This window comes from Peromyscus eremicus, unplaced genomic scaffold, assembly GCF_949786415.1.
Source record: "Peromyscus eremicus unplaced genomic scaffold, PerEre_H2_v1 PerEre#2#unplaced_4125, whole genome shotgun sequence".
Taxonomy (NCBI): Eukaryota; Metazoa; Chordata; class Mammalia; order Rodentia; family Cricetidae; genus Peromyscus; species Peromyscus eremicus.
The window spans coordinates 1-16,564 of NW_026738358.1; the positions used below are offsets into that span (position 1 = coordinate 1).

Sequence of the window (16,564 nt, forward strand, 5' to 3'; positions counted from 1 at the left end):
AATTTAATTAGCAAAAGTTCTATGTGAATGTTGGCGTTCAGTGATACAATACTGTCCTAACAAATTCCAGGAAGGCAGACCTTTCTCCTGAAGTTTGTAGGAATGGCAACTGTTTTCTTCTGCTAGAACTATTACTCACTGGTATCATTCCATTGTATTTTAAGATGTCCCCTTTGGATACACACATCCAAAGTCAATTAATTCATTGATATAATTACACGAAGCATGACTTAGAGCAGAATGGCCTCCCTCAAAGCATGAGAATTTTAATCATATTTCTAAAGCAATAAGGAAGTTCATGGCTATGAATATACATTTTAACAATGTACTCTTCTTAGAACTGGACAGGTTTAAAAAGTACCAACTGTAGACTATGGTCTCAGTTCATGAGACTGGTTATTTCACGCTAAGCTCGGAAAACCTTCCAGAAAACTTCATTCAGTGAACAAACCATACACCTTCAGCCTCAGAGTCAGTTTGTATTACGTTCTATCTCCATAATATTCAATTTTCATGTTTTGACTTAGCTACAATATGTTATTTAGTCTATGTTGATATAGAAATAATTTATTAATACAATATATATAAATACTAAGAAAATGTTTAACTTTATGCATGTTAGAAGTGGTTTGGAAACCTTAACAGCTACTTTTAAAAGGTCTCAGTTAATAAAATTACAATGGCTGAAACTCACCCTCAGAAAAATTCTAAAGCATAAACTTCTTTCTTCTTCATAGAAAAAAATGAAAACAGTGGGTTTATAAAAGTCACCTTAAATGAAACTGGGTGGTTTTTAAAGCATCACTAGTTCTATGAATTATCCATCTACTGTTTCAACATTTGTGTTTTGCATATGAATGTCTGCATATAAATAGTTCTCAAGTCAAGTTGAAAAAAAAACAAATTTTTATTGTATAGAAATACATATATATATAAAAAAAAAAACCTGAAGATGCTATTCTCTCATTTCCCCATCTTCCTCTTCTTCTTCAACACCTCTGATGTAAAGGACATTATTACACCTGTAAACAGAAAAAGTGGTCCATTTTCAGGTTTCACTCCAGCATGCATGATCATCCCTGCTCCGTTTTCAGACTGGAACTAAACCTACAGCTCCACCCTCTTCTGTTGGTGCTACCCCGGTGTTTAAAAGTACACAGCGTGTTTTTACCACTGTCCTCACACCTCTACAACCTATCAGAATACAGGTGGTTGTTCACACTGAAAACGAATACAACAGAAATCCTTAGCAGCTAGACTCAACTAAAATCCAAATCCAAGGTCCGTAACCCAGGACACTGAAACAGGTTACAGCTAAGGGCCAGGAAATGTAATCAATGGTACAAAAACCTTGATGAACTGAAAGCTCCCAACGAATTTAGTAATTTCAAAGGCTTCTGAAATATAGATGTTGAGTACTGCTAAATCTTTTGCCTCTTTTTTTCTTAAGTCCTTCAGTTTGGGGATTACTTTATTTAAGCAGACTATTTCTGAGGTTCACCAGTAACTCCTCACACACAAATGCGCTTATTACCTTATTAGAACTTCACCCAGATGTCCAGACAACGCACCATCTATATATTCTTCTGTATTTGCAAGCTTTAGATAAAAAAGAAAAATGTTAGTATGACTGCATAAGAAAACAGGGTAGCATCCCTCCTCCTGGTGAGAGCACATTAACTGAGACCATTTGACACCAACTCAGATTGTATCTGTAATTAGTAAGTAGAAGATTAGCTTTCTGTTACTCTTGTATCTCTGGATCTTCTGTATTAAGACATGCATGGTACAAAACTAATATATAATAAAGCTTATTTCAAAGTCGTTAAGCCTTCTAGATGTTATTTCTAGCTGATACCAAAGTGGCTCAAAGAAAGCTTCCAATTTATGAGTAAAATTCAATTCCAAAGAATCAGACATTAACTTTCTCAGAGAAAAACATTATGAACCATATTAAGTTATTCAAATGGGCACACAAAAGCTATGAATAAAATATATTAACCAACAACCAAACTAAAGAAATAAGATTTTGAAAATTTCATGTACTCCACAGGGGGGAAAAAAATCAAGAATGATCTGTAGAATTAGTTTAGTGAACTCTATTCTATTTAAATTAAAAATGTTTAGTCATTCTTATAATTAAAAAAAAAAAAACAGCTGGGCGGTGGTGGCACACGCCTTTAATCCCAGCACTCAGGAGGCAGAGGCAGGCGGATCTCTGTGAGTTCCAGGCCAGCCTGGGCTACAAAGTGAGTTCCAGGAAAGGCTCCAAAACTACACAGAGAAACCCTGTCTTGAAACAAACAAACAAACAAAAACCCCCAAAACCCACCACCAATGCCAGATGGAGTCACCAAAGGCAGAATAAGAGGACTCCTTCTTCCTATGCAGGTCGTGGACAAGGAAAGAAAACAGGGAGATGTGGCATAAGGCATTTAAACCTGCTGGGTGTTTCTTCTCTAGAGGAAAACAAAACACCCAGATAACATGTCACCCAAAACACGTTTGTGAGACTATTCAGTGTGTAAATAATTGCTATCAGAAGGAATATATTAAGAGCAACTAATTTTAATTTATTATTTTCTGTGTATGAGTGTTTGTGCACCACATGTGTCTGGCCTGGTGCCTATGAAGGTCTAAAGAACATGTTGGACCCTCTCAGTTACAGAGGGTTGTGAACCACCATGAGGTGCTAGGATTTGAACCCTGATTCTCTGGAAGAGCAGCCAGTGCTCTTAACCACTGAGTCATCTCTACAGCAAGAATAACTAATTTTATAAGTATTTTTGGCATGTGCCCCAACCCTTAACTGACTTCTAAATTTCCTACAATAATGCCCCAAAACTTCCTATGGTGTATTAAATCCACAGCCCTCACTACTGCTGAAAAGGTTCTACTCTGGCTTTCTGGACCCTGAACACACCAAGCATGGCCTGTGAAAAGAAAATTTGTATCTGCTCTTCTTTCCACCTGAGATGATTTTCCACTAGATGCTCATGGTCTCTTCAGAGAAGCTGGACTATCCTGTTTATTACCACACAGTCTATCCCCCTGCACTTGCTTTACCATCATACTGTGGATCACACCTAATTATCGAAGTGTGTTACATTACCATCTCCCACCACTGAAACAAGTTCAAGCATAAGGACTCTGTTTTGCTCACTGTTATAATCACAGTACCAAACAGATAATAAGTTCTGGCTAACTGAAGTAACTCAGAAACTGGGCTCACTCAGAGACACATTTTGTAACTTGGGGAAGCTACATTAACTGGAAAACCCAGTATTAGGTGGTTTGTTTTTTTCAACAGGATCTCAAGTATTCTCAGCTGGCTTTCAATTCTCCATGTAGTTAAGGATGATGCTTAATTCTGACCCCCACCTCTGTCAACAAATTGATGGACTTGGAGGAGCTGGGGTGGAACAAAACTTACTTTGAAATCATACATTCTGTGGTTTTTCAGTGTATTCATAAAATTAAACTTTCATCACTAATGCCACACAGTATTTTTCACCATGATTTTCTATAGCCTTTGTGAATGACTCATTTCAAGAATTTTCTAGAACAAAACCACCCATATTCTTGTTAGCTAGATTTCTGGTTAAGCTATCCACATAAGTAACTTTTAAAACTGGGCAGAAATTACACCTAAACCACCACACACACACACAAAAAAAGTAGGCAAAGATGCCAGACATGGTAGCACAAGCTTTTAATCTCAACACATGGGAGGCAGAGACAGGCATATCTCTATGAGTTCGAGACCAGCCCAGTCTACACAGCAAGTTCCAAGCTAGCCAGGGCTACACAATGAGACTTTTGTCTTAAAAACAATAAAATAAAATAAAATAATACATATAAAAGTAGGCAAAGGATGTGAATACACATTTCTCCAGACCATAAGCACATGGCTAATAACATAAATAAATAAAAGGTACTCAACGTCATCAGGAAAATGCAAATCAAAAGGATACACCACATCTAATCCAAGAGAATAATATTTTATACATAAAAGAGAAACGTCATAGAAAACAAGTGTCAGTGCATATGTGGGAAGGAACTCAAACCATGCAGCTCTTCTGTAAACCAGTATGACAGCTACTCACAAACACTAAACGTGGGACCAGCACTCCCACTCCTGTGTGGATACTCAACAGTTAAAAGCAGACTTGAAAAAATGCTTGTTTGGGACTGACGAGTTGGCTCAGAGGTTAAGAACATTTGCTTTTCTTCCAGAGGACCTGGGTTCAATTCCTAGCATCCACATGGTGGCCCACAACATCTCTAACTCCTGTTCTAGGGTGTCCAGTGCCCTCTTCTTTGGGCACTAGGTACACACATGGTGTACATACATACATGTTGGTAAAACATCTATACACATAAAAATAGAAATGAGTGGACAGGCTGAGAATGGAGCTCAGTGGCAGATGCTTTGTGCAGCACGCACAAATCCCTGAGTTTGGTCTCCAGTACTTAAAGAACTGATGTGACATACCCAGACAACAGCATGTTACTCAGTCCTGATAAGCAATAAATTCCAACATTTTATAACACCAATGAATCCTGAATGAATAATCACCCCAGAAAAAGGACAAAATACCTGTCTGAAGGCACTCATGGGGGGTGGTTCCAGGGCCTCTCAGAGAGCCAAGGATGTTTAAGCTTTTTGTTTCAAATAGCTGAGTATTTGCATATAACCTAATGCCCTTCACATAATTTCTAGATTGCTCATAACCCAGTTCGGTTTATTACATAAATAGCTGTTATACTGTATTGTTTATGGGGTTAATAAAGTCTGTATATCTTGAGCAGATAGAATTTTTCTCCTAAGTATTTTGATCTGAAGTTAGCTGAAACTGTACTACATCCCACTTACATGAGGAACAGAGAAGAAACAAGCTCAGAGATAGACAGCACTTACTAGGAACTAACTACATTAGAGGAGGCAGGTGATAGGGAATTTTTTATTGGGTACAGAGTTCCACTTGTGAACGATGAAAACGTTCTGGGAATAAATAATGGTGATGGCCATACAGCAACTGAATGTACTAATGCGCTGAATTATAGAGCTAAATGCTGAAATAGACACGTTTTGGGATATCCTTTACTACAAAGAAAAAGACTGGCTGAATCATTTACAGAAACTAAGGCCCAGTCAATTATCAGTTCCTTTGTTTCTTCAGTCTGTTCTATGGAAAAATGCGTTCACTCAATTACTTTCATACTGTGTCTTTAAAATTCATTAAAGCAATTTAAAAATCTCCCTTAAAAAAAAAAAATCCTTGAAGAAGGAAGTGCTGGGAAGTTTTGCTCTCTGTAATAAACTAGCTCCCTCGTGGTATTAGAAACCAAATGCCAAAGCTCTTCTTTCTTTGACTGCCATGGTAAGGTCGACGACGACGGGGTTCTGGTTTAATACTGGGTTAGTACCACTAAGTCCACTACAGTGTCAACCTCCTCCCTGGAGTATACTTTAATCCTGAATTCAGTTTAACTGTGTATGTTCTTATCAGTAACAGTAAAACTCTGAGGAGTAAGGTGAAGCAACAGAAACCCAGTTTACAGCTCCTGTAACACCTTAGCTCACCCACCACCCCTCGGCTCGCCCACCACCCCTCGGCTCACCTGCATGTTCATGTAGCCGTCCACAGAGACCAGGTAGCCCTTGTACTCCATCCCCCACTTGAGTTTCACCATCACTGGCTTTCCAGTCAGTCCATTGAGAAAAGGTTTGGGATTGAGGGGTAAACTCTGCACAGAAAAACAAAAGCAGTATTCAATCATTTTTGCTTAGCTCGGCTTCTCCCACCCACCGCTCTACTAAAACATCAATCAGCCGGGCGTTGGCGGCGCACGCCTTTAATCCCAGCACTCGGGAGGCAGAGCCAGGCAGATCTCTGTGAGTTCAAAGCCAGCCTGGGCTACCAAGTGAGTTTCAGGAAAGGTGCGAAGCTACACAGAGAAAGCCTGTCTCGAAACAAAAAAAAAACAAAACAAAAAAACATCAATCAAGACTTCATGGTGTCCAGTCAGGGCAAACTCTGATTCCCTGGCACTTTACAATTTGTTGGAGAGTGTCAGACGCATTTAAGTACCCATTTAGTCAACTTCATATCCAACTCACTGAAACAAAACATAAATCACGCAGTTAAATACTGAAGACCAGGTGGGGCTGGGGCAAGAGCACTGGTCCAGTCAGTGGGCATGAGATCACTGGTTCCATCCCAAGCACTGTTGAACAACAAAAACCCTGAACACCCACATCACTACCCACTAGCCGAGCTCTAAAGGAACCAAGGTAATGGTCTGAGGTGATCTCTGCAGACATAAACAATTCACTATCATCGGTGAGTGCCAAATGCAGAGGGCAGGTCACATCTGGCAGGCTTTCACTGTGGGAGGCGGGGCTGGGTCTCCATTTTTTATCAGGAGTAGTGCCTCTTAATGCAACCGTTATCAAGCTTAGTCTGCAAAAACAACGTTCCCTTTAAATTCAGGACCAACACTCCCAAATCTACGCATCCATCATTCCAAAGAAAACAAGAAACTTGGCTACTAAGTCTAAGATGAGGTGATCTTACAGGACGTAAGGTCTAAATCAGTGGCCAATTCCCACTGTCTGTAACTTATCATCCACAAAGCAACTCCTATTTTTAAGGCATCTGTCAAGTCATGTAACATCCTGGGTTAAAAATGCTCCAATGGCCGGGCGGTGGTGGCACGCGCCTTTAATCCCAGCACTCGGGAGGCAGAGCCAGGCGGATCTCTGTGAGTTCGAGGCCAGCCTGGGCTACCAAGTGAGTTCCAGGAAAAGGCGCAAAGCTACACCACAGAGAAACCCTGTCTCGGGGAAAAAAAAAAAAAAAAAAAAAAAAAAAATGCTCCAATGGTCTCCCACTGTATTTAAAGCAGACAGACTTCCTAAAAGGCGTTCAGAGACCCGGATATCGAACCCAGGTCTTCCGCAAGAGTCAACACTCCAGCACGTGTCAGCATGAAAGTATTAATAAAGTCTTATTTCAAAACCACTATTCCTGCAAGAGGCTGTTAACTCCTGTAAATTTCAACTCATCAACCTACTTTCTAGTTAGAGCTCATTTCGTGAAACCCTCTCCCCACTGCTCTTTCTGTCACTTAGATTTCTGGCTAAACGCCACCTTTTGGAGACGGTTGCTCCTCCTGCACAGCGCTCTAACTTACCAACGCGCCTCTCAGAGCACCCCTGCCAGCTTCCTGCTTAAGCAATCGCCCCCTACCTGCGGTCGTTTATTTCTTGTTATCACAGGGCTGCTGCCAACCCCCTCCCCATCTGAGAAAAAAAATGCAGGTTCTGCATTAGCCCTTTGCACCCCATATCCCTGGCGCCTAAAAACAAACGTCTTCAGTGAACGAAAGGGGGAGCCTGGGCCTCCTGTCCCAGAGGACAATGAGCTGGGGTTGTCAACATCACGGCATGCAGCAAGCGCACGGTGGAGTGTGCTGAGCAGAAAGGGAAAACGTGCTTCAGTTAACCCCTTCCCTGCTCCCATCCCCCCCCACTCCCACCCCCACCCCCCCAAAAAAAGAGGCTTCGGGTCAAACAAAACGGGACAGGGCGGCAGGGGAGCTCGGGGAGGGGAAAAGGCTCCGGGCGCGCGCTGCAGGGCCTCCCCCTCCTCCCGCCACCCCCATCCCCGCCCCGAGCCGAGCCGAGCCGGGCCGAGCCGAGCCGAGCCGAGCCGAGCCGAGCCGAGCCGAGCCGAGCCGAGCCGAGCCGGGCCGAGCCGAGCCGGGAGAAGGAGCGAGCGGCCGGCCGGCCGCGCGGCGCCCCATGTGGATGAATGGAAGGCGAGCACGCCCCCGCGAGGCCGCGAGGCCGCCCGCCCGCCCGCCCCGCACCGCTCATCCTCCTTACCATCGCGAACACCCGCGAGCGCTGCCACCCCACTCGCCGCCGACTCCGCCGCTGCTACCGACCCCTCGTGACCCGGAACCGCCGCCGCTGCCGCCGCCGCCCCGAACCGCTCGCTCAACGCGGAGAGAAATGGCCGCCAGAGAAGGAAAAAAAAAGAAAAAAGGGGGCGTCACCTTTCGCCTCCCGCCTCGATCTCTCGGCTTCTGCGATTGGACCCAAAGACGCGCTTGCTGATTGGAGGAGATGGCGGGCGCTGTCTCCCGGCAACCGGAGGTTCAAGGCGCGCGTTTGTGTCCAATCACTACGCGAGGTTCGAAGTGGGCGGGGCGGAGCGGTCCGGGTTTCGCTGCTTCGCTGCAAGGATTGTTTTTTCTCTGCTTCTCCCTGGCCGGCGGACGTGGTTTCTTTAGCAATTGCAGGTTTACGGTGTCCTTCAGCTGGGAGAACGAGTTCGGGTTCTGGAGGTCCCTGCTCGTCCTCCCACAGATCCAGCACTTGGGGAGCGCCTCTGGCATGGTCCTCCTTGGTGCCACTGTACTCTATTTTAGAATGCCCACTTGACCGACGGGGGTAAGTACAGAAGTTGAGTCCCGGTCAAGTTGGGTCTGGGATGCTGTGTGGTGGCCTCTGTCGTTCTGATTTCTAAGCATACCCAGAACCGGAGGCCTATTTACATGTGTTTGTAAATAAGGATGTAGGGAATTGACCTATCAAGGGTTAATCTCTCTGATGGAAAGAGATCGATCAGAATCCCACTTAATTTTCCCGTAATCTCAATGTTTCAGATATCGGTTCTCTTGTGATATGAAACCCGTGTAAGAAGAGTACTTTTTTTCTTTATCGAGAGACCTAGCCCTATATGAACCTGAAGATTGTTTTTCATGGATTCCCCCAGTAACTCAAGATTTCAGACTGGCCTAGACCTAAAGACTGTTAATTATATTAATAAAGTATGCTGACAACGTGCTGGAGTGTTGACTCAGCCGTGGAGAGCACTTCTTGCTCTTGCAGAAGACCTGGGTTCGATTTCCAGTACCCACATAGTGATTCACAACCATCCAAAATTTCAGTTCCAGGGGATTCATCACTCTCTTTTGACTTCTGTGGCCACCAGACACTCCTGAGGTGCACATACCTACATGCAAAATAAGATTTAAAAAAATAAAAAGTATGCTGATAATCTCAGAGATACATTTTGAGCAGAGAGCAATCTTAGCCCATGATTTTTGCATGGTAATAGAAGAATAATTACTGGTCCTGGCACTCAGTATGCTCTAATGATTAAGTCTGAATTATCAAATCCATAAATTTTATACTCAGAGCCCTGGATATACCTAGCCTGATTTCTAATTTAATTCTGAGAATACTGGGAATTGGACTCACAACAGATTCGTGTTAGTATTTTTCTCATTGTATTAAGCTATGTGCTATAATCTACAAAGGACTTAAGAGTGCCTTGTAAAATACACAGGAGAAATAAGTAATGAAAGCAAAGACAGACTGCACATTTGTTTCCAAGCTTTATGGGGAAAACTGAAGTTACAAGATTGGGGGGGGGGTGTGTGTCAGGTGTGCCAGTTACAAGATTCAAATTTTCTGCAATGCTTGCTTCTACAAGTCCAGTCACCCAGAAAAAGCAGTTATTTCAGTTCCTCTGAGCTGAAATTCTTCAGGATCTGAGCCCCATGATCGTTAGAAAACAGACTTTAAAGCAGTGGTTCTCAACCTGTGGGTCACGACCCCTCTGGAGTCGAATGACCCTTTCACAGGGGTCGCCTAAGACCGTCGGAAAACACAGATGTTTACATTATGATTCATAACAGTAGCAAAATGACAGTTATGAAGTAGCAACAAAATAATTTTACGGTTGGGGGGTCACCACGACGTGAGGAGCTGTATTGAAGGGTGGCAGCATTAGGAAGGTTGAGAACCACTGCTCTAAGGAAACATTTAAATGAGAACACTCTATTGGCAGGCGGAATCCCAGGGTGGTGAATGAGGCAGATAGATAAGGGAGAGGAAGGAGACTTACATGTTAGGGTTTGTGCTTGTGAGCTTGTGAAGAGTCATTGCTTCTTCACTGAGACAAAACTAGTTGCGTACTCATATGGGGCTCATATCTACGTGGGCTTTGTGGAAATACGAGCTGGAGAACATCAGAGAGAGAGATTAGGGGGATTTGCCTGCCAGTCACTCTCCACCTGTCTTTTAGTGCTCTGTGGAGAGTCCCCACCTCCTTACTAAGGTAGAGATGAGAAAACCAGATCCCCGGCCTTACAGTTAACAGGAGTGTGGATGTAGCAGAAGGAGCCTCTGGTGCCAGTTTCCGGTGGAGGAACTTGAGACCCCACTGAGTGAATAGCTAGTCACACCAGAGGCAGCAGCTGTCCCCCTTGTAACCAAGATCTAGGAGACAGATGAACCCGAGAAGATCTGGGTTGACGTGTAAACGGTGTGTCTATGCGAAGGTTATAGAAAAAGCAGTGTGTGAGGGGCAGCAGGTGGCACTAGAAACATGGCCGTAAGCTACTTAATAGGCTGTGTGGCTATTGTCGAGGTTTCCCACCGCGGGGACAAAATCCTTACAAGCACAGGGAAAGGTGGATTTGGGCTCACAGCTCGCAGGGTCTCAGTCCACAGCCAGCTTTCCCATCACTTTAGGCCTGTAGTAAGGCAGAACTTCACGGTGCCAAGAGTGTATGATGGAAGGCCCTGCTGACCCGGTGCCAGCCATGAAATGGATAAAGGTGTTAGGAACAACATACACCTTGCAAAGGCATGTCACCAAGGATCTGCTTCCTGTCACTGGGCCCCTGGCCCTGCATGGTCACCAATGCCACCTCAAGTAGCACTTCTCACGTTGGATCCTCCTCTTCGGACCCTGCCCCCTTGCTCAAGCGTTGGGATCTCACACTGGGCTGGGCTGCTGCCTGCAAGCCTACTCGGCTGTGAATTCATCATCGGCTAATCTGTTGGTAAGGTGAACACCCTGGTAATCCAATCACCTCTCAATGGTACCACCAGCTGGGTGTGTGTGTGTGTGTGTGTGTGTGTGTGTGTGTGTGTGTGTGTTAGTACTAATTTGAGCCAGCTGCGTGTTTGAAGTGTGGCTCATGGTGGTTTTGACTTGCATGTCCCTAATGACTAATGCTGGTAGGCATCTCTTCTCATGTTTTGTTGGCCATCGATAAATGGTTCTTTGAAGAAATACTTACTCAAGTCTTGCTTACATTGTTGGATGTTGTATCTTTGGAACCCTTAAAGATATTGGTAAATAAACTAAAAATTAAGCCAGGTGGTGGTGGTGACGCACGCCTTTAATCCCGGCAATCAGGAGGCAGAGGCAGGCAGATCTCTGTGAGTTCGAGGCCAGCCTGGTCTACAGAGCGAGATCTAGAACATGCTACATGGTGAAACCCTGTCTCAAAAGAATTTTAAAAAAACTCTCAAAATTAAAAAGTCATCTCACTTTTCATGGTCTCATTTTCTTCACTTACACAGTGAAAGGTTTAGACTAGACCGTGGTTTTCAATCTCATTGCTATTATTTTGGACCAAATAATTACTTATATTTGTGTGTGTGTGTGTGTGTGTGTGTGTGTGTGTGTGTGTGATGTGTGTAAGGATATATGTATGTGTGGGTATAGTGCACACACATGGAGACAAGAAGAGGTCATTTGGGAATCCACTTTCACTCTCCTGTAGGGTGAATTGCTAGACGGTCTTATTAATAAAAACCTGCAGCCAGATATGGGAGTGAAAACCTGAGAGATTAGAGGAATAGGACAAGCCACAGACAACCTCACCTCACCAACACCTTAGTCTCCAAAGAGACCTACTTCCTGTATACCCACGCCTACATGCCTTTCCGTTCTGCATCTCACTTCCTCTCTCCGCCCAGCTACATCACTTCCTCTTTCTGCCCAGCTCTGTCACTTCCTGTCTGTCTGTACAGACCTCCAGACCTTTATGGTTAACTCTGTTGGAATTTAAGGTGTGTGCCACCACGCCTACCTCTGTTCCCAGTGTGGGTTGAATTCACAGAGATCCAGACAGATCTCTGCCTCTCCAGTGATAGGATTATAGGCATGTGTTACCATTGCCTGACCTCTATGTTTACTATAGTGGCTCGTTTTTTTCCTCTGATCCTCAGATAAACTTTATTGAGTTGCACAAAGAAAATATCACCACACTCTCCACCTATTCCCTTGAGATGGAGTCTCTCACTGAGCCTGGAGCTAGACTAGGGGCCATCAAATTCCTGTGGGCCTCCAGTCTCCCTAGCACGAGCTTACAGGCATGCACAGTCATACTTGGCTTTTTATATGAATGCTGGAGCTTTGTGGGGATCCATCCCGGTCCCTCCCTGATGATTCTTATTGTGGCTTTGTCTTGGGCACTGATTAGCAGCGTTCCCAATCTCTCTCTAGCAGATGCCGGTAGCAACTTCTTTCCCTCTTGCAAAAAAATGAAAATGCCAGATGTTCCCTAAGAGATTCAGTTGTCCCTGCTTGCAAAGCACTGGAGATTGTTTATAAACAAAGACCCCGGGCCTGAATCACTTTGCTGGTAGTATTGCAGCTTTGAACTATTTTCATTTATTAAGCAAAAAGCTGGCACAATGTGCGTTTATTTTAATAGAGATTGTGTACACTCCTGATGCATCTCTGATTTTTGTTTGTTTGTTTGTTTTGTTTTGTTTTCTGAGACAGGGTTTCTCTGTGTAGCTTTGGAGTCTATCCTGAAACTTGCTTTGTAGACCAGGCTGGCCTTGAACTCACAGAGATCCGCCTGCCTGCCTCTGTCTCCCAAGTGCTGGGATTAAAGGCGTACGCCACCACTGCCCAGCTCTGCTTTTTATTAGAATAAAATCGACTCAAAATAGAAATACTGGTTGATTATCATGGGTCTGGTCAGAAGTTTTGAGCAGCATTTAGATGATTTATAAAGATGGGAGAACAAATTATCAATAAATTATCTTTATTTTGTAAGTTACAGGTTTGGTTTAGGAAGACTGTAGCTAATACAAACATTTGGGCATAAATGCCGACTTTGAACTCGGTTGGGTTCTTTGCCTTGTTTCCACAGGGTGGCAGTGCTGAGTCTGGAGCAAAATAACACTTGGCTATTGGGAAGGCAGTCAATCATCCAACTGAGAATTTGCCCCGCACTTGAAACACCGCACAACACAACACAATACGCCTTACAAGTTTTCCCACGGTCCCCCGTACCACCATCTCCCTACCTCAAATGTCTCCAATGAATAGTGTTTAAAAACACCTTTTTATTCTACTTCTCCATCCATCACCCGTGGTCAGAGTTATCTCGCACCTCCCCCGACTGCAAAACAAAATGAGGGTCTGGACCTGTGTCGGGATGTTGATGCTTAGTAGCCTCACCCATTAGCAGCAGCTGGAAATGAGTGGTCCATTCTGTCCCACAGACCACAAAGTCTGCCCTTGCACCACGATCTGTCTTTTCTTTCTTTCTTTTTTTTTTTTCAAAGACAATTTATTGAAATCATCCCCCCCCCCTTTTTTTTTTTCCGGAGCTGAGGACCGAACCCAGGGCCTTGTGCTTGCTAGGCAAGTGTTCTACCATTGAGCTAAATCCCCAACCCACGAGCTGTCTTTTCACACTTCCATGACTTACACATAATAGTCTATCAAGCGATCCCTTTCTTGCCCGTCTTTCTTTGCCCGGAGAATTCTTCCCGTTTTACCTCCATATTTCACTCAAACGAGCCTCCCCAGCTCTGGGATCACAAACGTGAGTCGCCATGCCTAGCCTTTGTACGTGGGTTCTGGAGAACAAACTCAGGTCTTCATGTTTGTGAGGCCAGCACTTTACCTGAGCTCCCTACCCTCCCCCTCCCACCTCACCCCTACCCCGCTGGACATTTTTCTATCTGAACTGGCATGGATTCTCAGTCTTTAGTCCTTCACTACACAATCACTATCTTATTTTAGCACTAGACTCCATTTCAGAGAAGATTTTGTTGGTGAACGCATTTGTAGCTAGCACTAACCACTCCCCAACACATAGCAGAATATTCCCCACCCCTACCCCGGCTCTCCTCTCTACATAGTACAAACACCAGGATGGCATCAGATTCTTGCCTCGGTCTTCCAGGTGCTAGGATTACACTCTCATTGGTGTGGCAATATTTTAATGATTGGATAATATTTGTTATTAGGATTATACCTTATTGTTGGACATTTAGGTTGTGTCTTGATTTATCCCTTTCAGTACCAGTCTGGAAATACTAAATATACCAGTGTATACGTTTCCTATTCATCAGTCCATTTCTGTGAGTCTTTCAGAAACATGGATACCTCTGTTCTATTAGAGGTGGCTGCATGTTATGGTTAAATATAGGATCCCAGAGTCTGGCATGACTCTGGGCTTTCTGACTGAGCTGACTTAAAGATAAGGTAACATGGTCTATGGTGGACTTGTCTGCCTGTAGATTACTGCCTGGTTTGTGTGGCCTTCCGCTCAATTGGGTGGTGGTTAACGTTACATGTTACCAATATGGAGTGAAAGGATAAACCTGTAAAAAACAAACAAACAAACAAACAAATAAAAAACAATAACTAGGCTCAGCTCTGGTCTAGATTATTCTATAGACATGCTAAAGAGTAGAATTTATAAGTGGAAAAAGCAAATCCTCCACCATCTTAGCACGGCTCTCCTTGCAGTCCAGGAGCTTGAGAACAAGACGCTGCCTTTGCTGGACACCAAGATCTCTTGTTTTGTTGTTCTCTGAGATCTCTGTTCCAGTGGAAGCCCCACCTCTCTGTCCAGACCCTGCCCCTCAGAAAGTCCTGCCAAACATGGCTCCTCCCCCATAGATGCTCAAGACCCCTTCCACAGGATATTTAAACTGCACCCTAGAAAACAGACTCGTAGTTTTTTAGTCTCTCCTCCCTGTCTCCTCTCTGGGGGCGGGAGAATAACCTGGGAACACTCGCTTTACCCATTAAACTGGGGCTTTTTCTAATTTGGTTTGATTTGGTCTGATTTGGATTGCTGTGTTAGCTGAGACGCTTATTGGGATGCAAAAACTTTTCAATCTCCATGCTTTCAGAGGACAGTGACTCTTTTGTTTTGGCCTTTACCTATAATAAATGAAACATCTGTCCATCCCCTATCCCTTAGAAGGAACATTCATAGAAGTGACATTATTTCGATTTTAAAAATCATATGAAATTCATAATAATGTTCCAAGTATATAACCTAAAATCTTTATTTGTCCTGAGGCATTTAAGAATAAGATGTGGCCCGGGCGGTGGTGGTGCACGCCTTTAATCCCAGCACTCAGTAGGCAGAGCCAGCCGGATCTCTGTGAGTTCAAGGCCAACCTGGTCTACAGAGCACTAAAACTATACAGAGAAGCCCTGTCTTGAAAAATCAGAAAAAAAAAAAGGACTGGTAAGATAAAACATGCCTAGTATCTTCACTGTGCCCTTCCTGTGTTTGAATTGTGTCCCAATTGTCCGCAGTCTGTGGTCCAAGAATATGTCACACAAGTAATGGCCTAGTAATGTGAGGATGGAGTAGATGCTACAGTATAGGATTGTGTGAGTGTGCTCTATATTTACACATAATGCTTATGAATATCTATGCCCATAGTTCTTTCTCCATACAATGATCCACCGTAGAGTATCATACCTTAATTCTCTTGCACATACAGCCATCCCCGCTTACACATGAAACTTCTCACCGAAGACTGCATCCATAGAAGGGGCTAGTCAGTGACTCTGTCCCTGAGAGGTGGCAGAAACACATTCATTCTCCAGATTAGTGTGTTTACTACAGTATGCCTGTCATCTCAACTCTAGAGAAACAGAAACAGGAAGATCACACTGTGAAGGCAATACAGACTCCATCTTAGGGGAGGGCCACCATCTTAGACCACTTGCTGTACTCAGTTCCAGAAAGGATCTCAGGAATGTGCCATGACAACTTGAACAGATACAGGGCAGTATGCTCCTGTAGACATTCTGTCTATGGTTTATGGCCCTTAAGATATCCAGATAATGCCGGGCGGTGGTGGTGCATGCCTTTAATCCCAGCACTTGGGAGGCAGAGGCAGGTGGATCTCTGTGAGTTTGAGGCCAGCCTGGACTACAGAGTGAGTTTTAGGAAAGGCGCAAAGCTACACAGAGAAACCCTGTCTCGAAAAACCAACCAACCAAACAAACAAACAAACAAAAACAAAAAACAAAAAAACCCCCACAAAAACCAAAAAACATTAAAAGATATCCAGATAATCTTGCTGAGTAGCCCAAATAATCCTGCTCAGCAAGTTGTGATTCCTCACCAAAAGTTCAACCCAATAGCTTCACATGTGGTTTCATGCCAAAAGTCTAGACTGATAGTTTCAAAAAATCACCTTGCCCCGTATCCCTTCTACCCAATCCTGAGATGCCTAAGCATGTAATTCCCGGCTTGCGGTTTTTCACTATAAAAACTCTCTACCCCTGGGCCCACTGCTGTTGCCACATTTCCCTCCATCTGCCTGGTGGTGGCCCAGGTTCGAACCCGACAATAAAAGGACCCTTATGTGCTTGCATTGAAACCAGCTCCTTCGTGGTCTCTGGGGGTTTCGAGAAATGGGTACAACACACACGTTTGAAGCCAGGCTTGTCCACATAGAAAGCCCCAG

The 16,564-nt window shown here is 44.0% G+C and overlaps 1 protein-coding gene across 1 annotated transcript; it reads right to left on the reverse strand.

Annotated features, from left to right (window-relative positions):
- Nucleotides 1–888: 888 nt before the first annotated feature.
- Nucleotides 889–8,059, reverse strand: Snrpf (small nuclear ribonucleoprotein polypeptide F). The gene is made up of 4 exons (XM_059253262.1): nucleotides 7,895–8,059; nucleotides 5,626–5,751; nucleotides 1,535–1,599; nucleotides 889–1,022 (listed from the first exon to the last, which is right to left on the reverse strand). The coding sequence occupies exons 1-4, from the start codon at nucleotides 7,895–7,897 to the stop codon at nucleotides 956–958; spliced, it is 261 nt and encodes an 86-aa protein (XP_059109245.1). The 5' UTR covers nucleotides 7,898–8,059; the 3' UTR covers nucleotides 889–955.
- Between the last annotated feature and the right edge of the window lie 8,505 nt (nucleotides 8,060–16,564).